Below are 14133 nucleotides of genomic sequence, written 5' to 3'. Positions count from 1 at the left end.
GGGTAGAGAGGTCTAATAAGAAGGCGGCAGGTGCCTGTGGTTCTAGGTTTCAGACCTTCACCTCATCACTTAAAAACCGGTGTAGCAGAGTTTGGCTTTTGGCAGGGAAGAGGATTTTTTTTTTTTTTTGGCACAAAGGGATAAGAATAAATACTTGGATCAAGAATTATGCCCAGCATCCCCTTGTCTGGAAGGAATCCAATCTCAGGTTGGCACCACTCCCACTGGATGTTCCCAGGGCAGGACAGCTACTGACCCCCAAAGGTGGATGTGTTCCGGTGCCATCTGGGAGCCTCTGCTCTGCTGCCAGCACGGAGCACACGGTCAGGACCTCAGCGCGTCCCTCTGTGACCAGGGCATCTGGGAGCTCAGCACGTGGACCGCCACCTTACAACATCATAAGCAATCACCAGCTTACTTTTAAATACTTTTTGAAACTAAGGTAAAGTTTACATACAGTGAAATATGTAAGCCTTTGTGTATTATACAATTTGATGAGGTTTGACAAATGTTTGTACATCTGTGTAAGTAATACCCCAGTCAAGATAGTGAACACTTTAATCACCCTTGTCAATGCCCAAGAGCCATGGGCTACCCAGTTCTGACTTTTATCACCATAGGTTTATTTTTCTTTTTCTTGAATAATCTGCTTATTTTTGAAATTGCTTATTATCTAGTTCCCCCGAAACATAGGACTTTTATGTTATGTAAGTCGTTCTTGGCAATAAAAACGTGTCACAAATAAAAATAATTTATAATAAGGAGTCTAAGAAAACAGAACTTTAAGCAGCCACTTTGGATTTGATTTTGTCTCATTTTAAAACTGTTTCATTCCCTTTGAGGAAAGCATGCATTAACAAGATAAGCATATGTATTGGATCTGAAAACAGTCCTGGATATACTGGGAAACTGTTGGTCTTCAGGATTCCTCTCATTTGAATCCTAGTACTTAGGAACCTGAATTTTATATTCTGGTTTCACTCTCCCCTGCAGAGTGGAAAGATCACAGACTTAGGGGTTATACCTGGAGAAGCACTGGGGTCTCCACATTCTCACACTACCTGGTTAACTTCTCTGAAAATCAGCTGCTCTTGTGATGAAATAGGAGTAATCATATCGACCCAAAAGTGTTGTGACAAAGATTAGAAGGATTAACAGAGAAAGTACCTGTTACATTGCAGACCCTTCCTTCTCCTTTTTTTAAATAGCAAACTTTTTGCCATTATAAATTTCCTTTGTTTTTTGTTTTTTTTACCAGGAATGGGTTTATTAACTATATTAGAGCCACTGGCCATTGATAATGTATTTCTGATGCCAGTTATCTTCAGGGCACTGCTGTTTATATCTTGCAACTTCCTAAAAGTTTCTCTTCACCCCGACTGCCTCTTCTTGGCCAGCCAGGCTGCAAGAGTAAAAGCATCCACTCCTGTAATCTTTCTTGTCTTGTCTCCTAACCTGGGAAGATCCGTAAACATACTCTTGAAAGAAATAGGTATAGCAGGACTTGTGCATAACAGTTGGATAAAATGGATCACAAGCAAGTAAAGTCAGTCTTACCAGTCATTTAAAGAAATAAGAAACTTTGATTCTCAAAAAGCCAGACAATTTAAAACAACAATGAAAAGGTCAAAATTAGCAAAGATACACATTGGCAACACAGAAAAAGAAAACTAACATAGCCAATAATAATTTAAAAGTGCTCATTCTCTGTAGTAATCAGGGAAATACAAATTAAAGCAATAATGAGATACATTTTTACCAACAGATTGACAAAGATTAAAAAGCCAATCATACTAGGTGCTGGTTAGGATGTGAGGCTAACAGAACTTTTCTGCACTGATGATAAAGGTAAAAATTCTATAATCCTTTAAAGATTTCATCAAAGAAACTCTCACGTGTGTGTGTGTGCATACTGTCTCACCTAGTCGTGTCTGACTCTCTGCAACCCCATGGACTGTAGCCCGCCAGGCTCCTCTGCCCATAGGACTCTCCAGGCAAGAATACTGGAGTGGGTTGCCATGCCCTCCTCCAGGGGATCTTCCCAACCCAGATATCAAACCCAGGTCTCTTGTGTCTCCTGCATTGGCAGGTGGGTTCTTTACCATTAGTACCACCTGGAAGCCCCAAAGCTCTCACATGTGTACAAAGAGTCCTATAAAGATATGTTCATTGCGGATTGTTTGTAATAGCAAAAAAATGCAACTATCCCAGACATTTGGCATGAAATACAATGAGACTGGGAAGAGAAAAGTCCAATTTGATATTTTCATAATTTAACTTAAAAAGAGGAAACATTACCAACTATTGAGTAGTTCTATATCAATGGCTATCAAAGTATATTTTGTCCCTAAACCAGTAGCATTTGGCATCACCTGAGAACTTTTAGTAAACTTAGTAAAACAGATTCTCAGGCATCAACCTAGATCTCTGACTCCGACACTCTGGAGGTGGGACCCACCAAGCAGTGTTTTAACAAGCCTCACTTTCCTACTGTTTTAGATGACAAGGGGTGGATGTTTACTGTCTCATTCTCTGTGATTTTCTATATTTTTAAAATTAAAACAATCTCAGACTTTTCTTTCATGCTTTTCCAAAGTCCTTTTTTCAACTCCATAGCTAAAGGCTTACCGAGTGTGTGTATTTCTTGCTGCCACACAAGTTTCATGTATGAGGACAGAACTCTTAATATCAAGGGAAAAAGAGAGGAAAAAATGGTCAAATATTATTCAGATGTGAAGTGTCCAGTAAGTGTGTGTGTGGTAAGTCACTTCAGTCGTGTCCGCCTCTTTGTGACCTTATGGACTGTAGCCCACCAGGCTTCTGTGTCCCTGGGACTCTCCAGGCACAAATACTAGAGCGGGTTGCCATGCCCTTCTCCAGGGGGTCTTCCCAACCCAGGGATCGAACCCATGTCTCTTACATCTCCTGTATTGGCAAGCAGGTTCTTTACCACTAGCACCAAAACTTCAGTAAGTACGTCACCCTAAAAAACTTGATTTCTTTGACCCTTCTTCCCTTATCATCAACAGCAATTATCTATGAGGCATTGAGAACAATGTCAAGTATTGATGCTTCCATAGGCATAAGATATAAATCATGTCCTTAGGAAACAATTGTGTTGCAAATTTAGGATGTAAGTAGAAGGAATGAGGTTAAAAATGAGAATGCCTCATCACCAGATTATGGCACACTTAACTGCCACACAGAATCTCAAAGGACTTTGAAGGCAAGCTTTTGGGAGACAGCCTCAGTTGAGAAAGTGGAAGAAAATTTTTCAAGGGATGATGTGCGCCAAGGTCATTGTGGTATTCTGTGTCAAAGACCCTTGTAAGTGATTTTAGTTGATGTGGAGTGTATGGAATCAGAATCTTCCATTTTTTTTTGTCCTATAGATGGATGGATGGAACCATTGAGATTATTTTTGTGTGCAAAATAGTGTTCCAAGAAGAACACTATAAGTTTGGCGTAAGTGTCAAGGGTGGACTGAAGGTAAGAAAACAGCAGCAGTGAGATGTCAGGGCTTTCAAAGAAAGTGAGGATTTAAATGGTGAAGCACAAGATATGATATGGGGTGAGGAAGAGTGCAGAGGAACAGGAGCATGTGAGATTAATGCTAACGGAATGTATTAGTTTCTTACTGCTGCCGTGAAAAAACTACTGGGATTTCAATGCTTAAAACGACACAAATGTATTATCTTAGAGTTTTGGAGGTCAGAGTCTGAAATAGTTCTCAGCAGGCTGGCACAAAGTGTCAGCAGGGCTGTGTTTCTCTGTGGAGTCTCTAGAGAAGAAATCTATCCTCTTACCTTTTCTGCTTCAGTGGGCTGCCTGCAGCACTTGGCTTGTGGCCCCTTCCTCATCTTCAGAACCTGCAGCTGCACCTTAAAATCTCTAACTCTGACTTGCCTGCCTCAAACTTTCAGTCATAAGGATTCTTGTGATTACATTGTATGTGCTTAGTTGCTCAGTCGTGTCTGACTCTTTGTGACCCCATGGACTGTAGCCCGCCAGGCTCCTCTGTCTATGGGATTTCTCAGGCAAAAATACTGGAGTGCATCGCCATTTCCTTCTCCAGGGGATTTTTCCCAACCCAGGGATGGAACCTGAGTCTCCTGCATTGGCAGGTGGTTTCTTTACCACTGAGCCATTGGGAAAGCCCTCTGATTACATTAGGAACACCCAGATTATTCAGGATAGTCTCCAGATATGTAACTTAGTCATATCTGCCAAATCGCTTTTGTCATTTGAGGTCACATAGTCGTAGGTTCCAGGGAGTAGGATGGGACATCCTTGTAGGTCTTTATCTTGCCTACCGCATGGAACAAAGCCATCATTTGCTGATTGCCTAGGATTTGGAAAAGAGGTGAAAAAGCCTGGAGTGGTCAGGTCAGCCTGTCTGTTTCATTTTGTCAGTATAAGAGGTGTGGGCAAGAGCACGGGAGTAGGATTCCCTTCCAAGTGTAACAGCCTGACCAGAACGCCAGCTCCGTGAAGACCAGATCTGTATTTGTCTTGTTCACTACTGTGCCCTCTTCATTGTCTACAGCACTGACTGGGACATTCATGGTGCTTATTAATTATCTGTTGAATGAAATATTTGTTGCTGAATGAATGACTGAGTTGGGAAAGCTTGAGGAAGAGCACTAGGGAGAACTCTCCACTGTCTTCTGTCTGCATCAAGTTCCTGTTTTCTTGGTGAAGTTAGGTTTTCAGCTCAGGTTGTAGATGGTCTGGAATCACGTCATAATGATAGAGACATTCTGCTGGTGGGAGAGAGAGACAGCTAGGATTGTAGAGCCTTTTCCTTCTCTCTCTGGCTTTTAGCCTCCATGCCGAGCATCCCCTGGAACGAGGAGCAGGGAGAAGCGTAGAAACTAATGTATGGCCTCAGTGAAGGTTGGGGCAGCTGCTGATGGAGGAAGAAGTAGTTCGCTATGGCGACAATCGCTTGTCCCTGCAGCGACCAGCTGTCACATTCCTCATTGTCACCCAGCCAGAGTCAAGTCTTGCCCTTTGCATTCCTAAAAGAACACTTGACCCTGTGAGGACATGATATGCATTTATGCTCTGAAAAGTGCCAGTGAAATAGAAAACCGAGAAGCTTCTTGATGCTTTAAAAAATAGCATAAAGCATTGGTGTTTGAGGGCCCTGCAGGTAGGTAGCCAGTGGGTAAGCAGAAGCGATTGGGTTTCTGATATAGAAACTAACATGTTTAGGGGCTTTGCCTCTCAGATATGAGGTCTGACAAATACTTTGAATAAAAGCTGTCCTTGTAAACTGACATTAAAAACCTTGTCTTGAAGAAAATTAACTAATTTGTTGAAAGGAGCAAAAGATGGTAGAAAAAAGAAAGACTTTTTATTAACACGAGGAGGACATGGGGTACACACTTGGCTGGGCTCCATGAAATTTGGAGAATCAAAGTCTTCTGGTCTTTTACTGTCTTACATCACCTTGGACAAACAGTGTACCTTTTCTCGGATTTTTATCTGTTGTCTTTATCAGTGCTGTTTTAAAAATGTCATCCATCTAGGTATTGAGGCACATGTGAGTATTGTATTTTCCCAGTCTAACAGTCTCTTGAAAGAACTTGCCTGTTTTTTTGAAAGAATATATTAATTATATTTAATTTATCATCCTTTAAATTAACCTCTCTATCTAAATCTATAAAATTATTAGTAAGAGAAATAACTGGTTACCACAAAGGATGGAAAATTCATCATTGGAAGTCCTTATTCCATAAAGTTGCCTAATGATTAATATCTTGTTGTAATGCTAAGGAAACAAAATTAAATATAGGAAAGAGCTGGTATTCATGGTGTACATGGTAGGTTTTAAAGCCTGTGAACAAGATTTCTGGTCAGTTTGCCAGACAGAACAAATGCAGAACACCACCCCACCCCATCCCTATTCTGCAAACAAGTGGAGGATGAAATTTCACCAAAAGCAATTTTTAAAATGACAGATGATCTCAAGAAAGGGAAAACACAGGTATCGGAAAGAAGGAGGGGAACTCAGGGTAAGCAACGTGAGTGACCAAAGTCCAGATGGCGTATAGAGGCATGAGACTCGGGGTGGTAAGAAGAATGTCTATGGGTAACAGAGAGCGGCGGGAGGGGATGAGTCCCCTCTGCAGGCACGGTGCGGGGAGGGAAGGGACTAAGCTCCCAGGGGAAGCCGAGGCCTATGAAGGTTCCATCCATGGAACCAGGCCAAGAGAACCCCACTTGTGGCCAGAAGCAGTAGCAGGGAAACTTGCCTCTGACTGCAGTTGGAAGAGAAAGGAGAGACCCCAGTGGCTGGTGAGAGCCGGGCTTGTGCCCCGCAGGGTATAGAGCTCAGATTCACACCCTGAGTGCAGCGCCAGGTCAGGAGCAAGTTGTGTGCCTGACACTTCATTCTTCAGGGGACGGGGGATGGACTTATGCTCAAAAGTGTGTTCCAAAAGATGAAGGACAACTGGTACTAGTATTTAAAGGAAAAAGGAGGAGGAGGAGATACAGGCAGGTTTGGAAAAAAAAATCAAATAGAAGTTCTCAAAATGGAAGATAGTTATTGAACTACCTGAACACTGTTGTGTTGGTTGAAAATTGTCTTGCTTATTAGTACATTGTCTCATTAGTTATGGTTCCAGATACAAATAGCACATGGATACATTTTTTTTTTACTGTACAATTATCTGAGGAGGTTTGCATAACAGTCTCTTTATCTGTTTTAATCTCATTTTCTTTAAAGTGGAGATTTACATCTTTTATCAAATGATTTATTAAAGACAAAAACTCACATGTCATCATTTGTGAGAAACTCTCTCTTTTATTCATATTTGGTCACCCTTCTGGGCTCTTAGCAATCTGTGGTTATAAAAGTAATCCTGTCATTCTTTGTGCTGTTAAGTGTATGTTTATATATCACCCATTCTTGAGCTCGTCCAGCCAGCCTTTCTTCCAGTTTTTAATCGCTCCTTGGTACACAGTAGGCCCCACAATATTTTGAGTAAAAGAACGAAGACTTAAAGTCATCCAGTTCCACTGGCAGCACTGTATATTAGACCCCAGGCCTTAAAGAGGCTCCCATCAGTTGTATTTCAGTGAATGTGTCTGGCTGCAATCCTGATGTTCTGACCTTAGACAGAAGCTTTTGTAAGCATTTAGTCATTGAGATTGGAGCCTTGAGAAATCTGTTGGCCAAGAACTAACGAGTGTAAAATAGGTACAGGATAATTGAATGATTCTGCTTTTTAAAAGTCAACATCCTTGTACGCTGTCATGGGGTGGGGAAGAAATGTGTTGAGAAGAGCAGAAAACGGCATCAGACAAGAATGTGTTTCCCCTTCCTTCCTCTGCTGTGTTAGAGAGGAATTTTGTTTCCATTTCTTAAAGCTAAGGGACTAGGATGAGCTAAGAAAAAAGGATGAACTGTCCACACAAAACTAAGGACTTTATTCCTCAAATATAATCATTTAGAGGATAATAGCTTTTTCCACTAATTAAATTGCAGAAGGAAGGAAAGAGTGGAACTTTTAGGATTAAAGAGGAAGCAAAAGGAAGTTGAAAGTCTTTATAAAACTGAGTTAATAATGGAAACTAAGTTGGAACTAAATGAGTAAGTAAAATATACTTTAAGCAGGAAGATGAGAAGGTTCTTAGGATTCTTGGTAAGTGTTTTGTGGAAATGTAAAGCACATTTCCAGAGTTTAGCTCAGTCTTCTTAAGATATAGTTTATCTTTCAAACACCTTCTGATTTGAAATCATGCTCAGTCTGTTAATTTCTTATTTGATTTTTCAATAAAACTTCTTTCCCCCGAAATAAGTCTGTTGATGGTAAGATAATTTTCAAGGTCAGAAATTTCCAAAGAAGTTAGACAATGTTCCTACATTAGGAATTATTTTTACCCTAATTGGTTCTCCTGTATGTTAAATTCTGTGACTGGGCCATTGGTCCTGTTTCATTTGCAATAAAATAACATTTAGCCCATTTGAAATATTATAGTTAAAACCAATATAAAATGTTCATTTTGTCATATATTTTATTGAAAGGTAATATAAATTGTGTTTATTTTTTTATTAAAAAGCCATGAAAATTATTCACAATAAAAGTGATTGCCAATAAATTTCTTTTCACAGAGCAGCATGAAATTCCAAAATAAAATATAGTTTGGGACTCAAGAAATTAGAAACATTTGAACTCTTATGAGGAAAAAAAAATTACAAAATGCTAGGGAACTAGTTTAAATGCTGAGGGATTTAACTTTGTAGCTATTGTTTTAATTTTATAGCTTATTGTTATTTTAAAGCACATGTAGAAATTCTTCTGTAAACACACTTTGGTGAATTTATACCAATAATTTCTGTCAATGAAATTGTCAATGTTCTCTTCTTAAACCAGGTTGTTGGTGTAGCCCAGGCCATCAACAAGAAATCAGGAAATGGTGGGACATTCACTGAAAAAGACGAAAAGGTACCAAAACTTGTGCCTGGTATGATCTCAATTTAGGAAGATGTTTTCTCTTTAGAGTGTATAGACCTTTGGAATAAGTGATTGTCAAAACTGTTGATCACAAAAGCAGTATGGTTTGAAAGGATCTGAAATGTTCAGAGGGGTCTCTTTCCTCTGGCTAAATCAGTACTGACCTGTGGTCCTCAGTCAACAGAACCCCCGCCCCAGCCCACAGAACCCCCGCCCCCAGCCCGACCCCTGCTCACCACGCCCCCAAGCCTGCCTCGCCACGCCCCCAAGCCTGCCTCAAGGCTGTGTGCATGCTGGGGCTATCTAGAGAGTGACATGATATTTTAACTCTCCCATTTACTTTTCATCACTGCTATAAAGAAATTCAACATTAAGTTAAAAAACAAAACCCTAAAGCACTGCTCCAAGTTCAGCACTCCAGGTCTGCTAAAAATTGGAATTGCTTCCTGGTGAAGCAAATTTCAGAACATTTTATAAGCTTTGCACACAGACGATGGGGCGCCAAGGTGTGAATTCAGGCTGGATGATGTGAATTTAGCTTCAGAAAGAGCGGCAGTCAGCATTATTTTATTACGTTTCTCGTCCAACTCTGGAGGGATAGTTTCCTTGCACCACATCGATGTGTTTTGCGTTTTAAGGACGGAAGCCCTTAAACCTGTTTATAACTTCATTCTGTCTGTAGGTTTTATTATTTCTCTTCCTGGATATGTAATTATATGTATATCATGGCACCCACTGAATTCTTCCTGTTTAAGCCCATTGCTATTTCTGTCCCTCCACTGAAAATGAGTAGGAACTTTTGGAAGACATTCCAATAAGACAGAGTTATTTTTGTCTCCTGCTGTAGGCTGTATTGACACTGGTGCTGGTCCCCATGTCTTAATTGCTTCGGAACATAGCAAGTACCTTTTTAAATGTGTAGTAGTCATCTAGTCTCCTATTCTCTTAATGACATCTGAGAATATTTGGTGGGAAACACTGTCCTAGATTGGCTGTTTATTCCATTTTTTGTCTATAATCCATTCAGGGAAACCCCCCTTGAAAGATTGTCATTCTTAGTCTGTATCATCTCTTGGCAGAATAAATTCATGATTGTGAATAAAATATGCCACTTCTTTTAATCAGTAATTAGTATAACTGTGAACACATCACCTTGGTATAGTATCGTGAGGGTGATAGGCCCGTGTTTAAAAGAATATATTTAATATTTGCAATTTAGTATGGGACTGCGGTTGCCAGTATTCTCCTAACAAGTATGTGAGCTTTCAGTTTGCCCTGGTAATAAAGTACGGACTATTTTTATAGTCTTAGCTTTAATCCAAGTCTTAGTATCATTTAGAGACTACACCAACTTTTGCATAAAGTGAATTTCAATATCAAATCATGTAAAGAGATCTCTGTCTCCTCTCTTTCTCCTTGCTTATTTTACAACTATTTTATGACATTAGGCAACTTTATTAACACTTATCATCTACTGATTGTATCATTTAGCTAACACTTGATTTGCATCAGTTTCTAAATTTATGCAGAATAAACATCTACTGTGTTTATTTGATGCTGTTGGTTTTTTAATATTTATTTGAACTATAAATATTTTTGGATATTGTTCCTGTTTCCAGCAATATAACAAGACAGGTTTATTGACAGTTCCTAACTTGGCTGTTGTCTGTTTTCTAGGACTTTGCTGCTTACTTGGCATTTTGTGGAATTGTTCTTCATAATGCTCAACTCTATGAGACTTCACTGCTGGAGAACAAGAGAAATCAGGCAAGTCTGATTATAAAGAGAGAGTATAGAAATTCTTTTTAAGAAAATGGTTAAATTTTTATATTATATATATATCATATAGATTCAGTTTCTAAATATTTTAACTGTTTCTACTGTTTGTTCTGATAGATATTTTTTCCATTTTGTATTTTTCTGTGAGCTATTGCTTTATCACTGTTAACAGGTAAAGATTTGCTTTTAACTTTACACCACCCTTTGTCATCATGGTACCAGTATTATGATGTCACTGTTTTAAGTTATTGAATGAATTGCACTTGTAATATTAAGGATTTAGTTCTTATATTATCACTTAGAGATGTCATCTCTTGATTCCCTGCTGTATAAGATAAGGATCTTAACATCCCTCATCTCTCCTTCCCAATTACTACTCCTTACCTCTGCTTTTCCTATCTAGACTTCTTCTTTTATGTTGTCCACACTGATAACATGGATACAGATGGTCTTCAATTTACACTGCTTATTTAGACTTACATTTTCAACTTTGTGATGGTGCAAAAGCTATTCACATTCAGTGGAAGCCATACTTCACACTTTGAATATTGCTCTTTTCCTGGGATAGTGACACATACTCATGATGCTGGGCAGCGGCAGTAGCCAAAGCTCACAGACACACCATCATGAGGGTAAGCAACTTCAAACCATTCTGTTTCCCACACAGCCATTCCAGTTTTCACTTTTAGTACAGTATTGAGTAAATTCATTAGATATTCAATACTTTATTATAAAATAGGCTTTGTGTTAGATGATCATGCTCAGCCGTGGGCGAATGTAAGTGTTCTGAGCATGTTTAAGGTAGGCTGGACTAAGTTGTGATGTTCAGGTGGTTGGGTATATTAAACAGATTTTTGACTTGCAGTATTTTTAACTTACAATGGATTCATCAAGATGTGATTCCATCGTAAATTGAGGAAGAACTGTATTGTTCTACGACCATGATGAACTTTTCTAAAGCTTTGTCTGGATTAATTCCAAAGTTGCAATTTAAAATAAAGTATTTATAAGTACTGCGATATAAATATTGCTCATATTACCTTTGTTATATAATTTAGTTGTTCTTGTTGATTCTGAAATTTATTCCTTTTTCCTTGAACTGTTTGCACTGGTGTAGCCTCAAGTTATTGCTCTCCCCCCACAAACTCTCCATTATTTAGGCATTCTCTGGAGTTCTTCTTTTTTATGTAGAATCTCCAGATTGAGATTCTCTTTCTTTGTCCTTTCAAGCAAACCTGTTTCTCCTCATGCCTGCTGTGCAGGGTTCGTGGTAGAACTTTCCCTCACTGTTTTCTTAGGAAGACTCCATTAGTTATCCACTGGATCCCAGAACTCCTTCTTTCTCAGTTTACTCCTTTGTTCTGTTGTAGCACATTCTTAATTAACTACTTGCAACACGTATTGTGATGTGAGCACCTTACATGTATAAAAATATTTATTATAACATCCTGCCAGTGTGGCTGGGTATAAACTTCCGCATTGAAAAATGTTTCTCAGAATTTAAAGATAATGCTTTGTCTTCTGCCAGCATTGATATTGTTCTGATTCCTGGAGCTCTTTTTTTATCTATAAGCTTTTGGGATTATTTCTTTGTCATTGCTCTTGTAACTAAATTTCACAATATGATTCTTGTTTTTATTCATCATGCTTGTACCTGGTCATTCCTTTCAGTCTGGAGATGTAAGCCCTTAGGTTTTATGTATTTCTTTTTCATTATTTCTTTGATAATTCATCCCCCTACCCTTTAATTTCTCTTTTTAGAACTTGTGTTAATAAGACAGTGGACTTTCCATGGCTTTCAACTGCAGCATCTTCCAAACATCTCCCTGCTCCAGTCTCACCACTCATTAATCCAGTCTTCTTTTTATGAAAATGAGGTGATCTTGTCCCTTCTCTACTGCAATCCATCACAGTCCAAATGGCTTCAAAAGACGGGGCTTTTGGGATTCTTTCTCCATTAACTCTGCAATATCATCTGCTTAGTTTTCCCCTTTACACTCTGTATTCTTAAAAAATTTGATCAAAACATACAATATGCCAATTTCTCTCAATGTAGTTCTTTTTGACTGTGATATTTTCCTTCCTAACTTCAATGACTATTCTTCAATAACTATTCTAACTTCAATAATTATTCCTAACTGAATAATTCCTGCTCATCTTTCAGACCTCCCCTGGCATAGTATTGCTTCTGGTAAATCTTAAATAATAACTCTTTCTCTCCCCTCCATGCACAGGTAGTCCTGTGAGACTAGATGAAATTCTCTGGAGTTAAAGGAAAGAGAAATTATCAGGAAAAACATGAAAGGAACTCTGAAAATTTTGTTTATTTAGGAAAACATTTATTCTGTGAAAATGTTGGCAATGTTGGTAAATGTTGATCTCAGAAGTTTGGATCAACAAAAACAATATTGTGTTTTATGTATCAGACACTGTTCGATGTTAACTTATTTAGTCTTCACAACAGCCCCATAATTTTGGTACTGTTTTTCTCATTTTCAAGAAACTAGATCACAAAGCCTGCAGGAGGAGAAACCAGAATTAAAAACTCTTGGCTCTGACTTCAGAATCCGATCGTAACCACTGTACTAATTGTACTAACAATCAATAGGAAGTTTTCTTTTTAAACTTGGTTTTAATTTGTTAGATTATATATAAACCACTTACAACCCATATAAGTCATTGTATTGCTTTAATAATTACTAAATCAGAGCTCTTAATTTTTTTGTCTAGGTGCTGCTTGACCTTGCTAGCTTAATTTTTGAAGAACAACAATCATTAGAAGTAATTCTAAAGAAAATAGCTGCCACTATTATCTCTTTCATGCAGGTGCAGAAATGCACCATTTTCATAGTGGATGAAGATTGCTCCGTGAGTACAGAGTATGACTTTTTTATTTTTAGAAAGACAGAAGCTTATGGTCCTTAAAGCACTGCTTTTAAACCTCATGTTGGCCTCAGAACTCCCTCTCAAGTCCAACTGAACATGGTTGTTTATGTAAAGCTGATTAAAGCATGCGTTGTTTGGTTGGAAGGGGGTAGAGGTGAGGTTGGAGGACGCCCCGGTGCACCCTCACCTTGTCGACCGTCCGCTGAGCAGTCACCACGGGAGTGTCAGCGTGCTGCTTTCATCAGGGCTGCACTACCCTGATGGAGAAGTGCAGCGTCATGACAGTGTACTGGCCTTTTTTGCCCAGGAATAGTGGTGCCCTCTTGCTGTGAGCAGGTAAACCTGTTCTGCCTGTTTATTCTGAGTGGAATGGGATTGTGTGGAAATCATAAGTCTTGGCCCAATGGAGGCAGTGCTGTTAAAGGTACCTGTTAGTCCCAAATTCTTCCCACCAGGGAAAGTTGCTTAAGTATTCTAAGTGGTAGATTTCAAGCCATTGATTTTCATGTAAAGCAGTAAGATCTGTGTGGAAAGATGGCGTATTCTCATAGAGCGCTGCTTACTTACAGGTCAGCTGACCTTGCTGTGAGCATCAGCACCTTTGGCCTAAGGCCGTTTTCTTTTCTGCAGTTTCTTTTCCTTCTTAACTGATGAATCACTGCTTTTGGTATATTTCTTTTTGATGTAGTTGTTTGTTTTCTTTTTCCTTTAGACCCTTAGAACATGCTCTTCATTGGTGGGTTAGGAAAGAAAATAGGGATTCTTGCATAAAGTCAATTACAATCTGTATAGGATATTTGAATTGATTTTGGTGGGGGGGGTGGAGAAATGAGCTACAGTCCATAGGATTGCAAAGAGTCAGACATGACTGAAGTGACTTAGCATGCATGCATGGGGGGAGAAAAATAATAGTTTTTTCTATTATTTTATTGAAAAAAATTATTTTTTATAAATATAAATAAAATATATTTTAATTATAAAAAAGATTTTTAATACTTAT

General features: G+C 38.8%; 1 protein-coding gene across 1 annotated transcript in view; it reads left to right on the top strand.

Moving 5' to 3' along the window:
• The window catches only part of PDE5A (phosphodiesterase 5A, cGMP-specific), a 128748-nt gene that overhangs the window by 34839 nt on the left and 79776 nt on the right, over positions 1-14133 (top strand). The window contains exons 3-5 of the mRNA XM_010835012.1: positions 8388-8459; positions 10146-10235; positions 12978-13115. Coding sequence (XP_010833314.1) covers positions 8388-8459; positions 10146-10235; positions 12978-13115 — 300 coding nt within the window. The remainder of the gene's footprint in view (positions 1-8387; positions 8460-10145; positions 10236-12977; positions 13116-14133) is intronic.

This window comes from Bison bison, unplaced genomic scaffold, assembly GCF_000754665.1.
Source record: "Bison bison bison isolate TAMUID 2011002044 unplaced genomic scaffold, Bison_UMD1.0 scf7180017845482, whole genome shotgun sequence".
Classification (NCBI taxonomy): Eukaryota; Metazoa; Chordata; class Mammalia; order Artiodactyla; family Bovidae; genus Bison; species Bison bison.
This window is presented reverse-complemented; position numbering and strand designations above follow the sequence as displayed.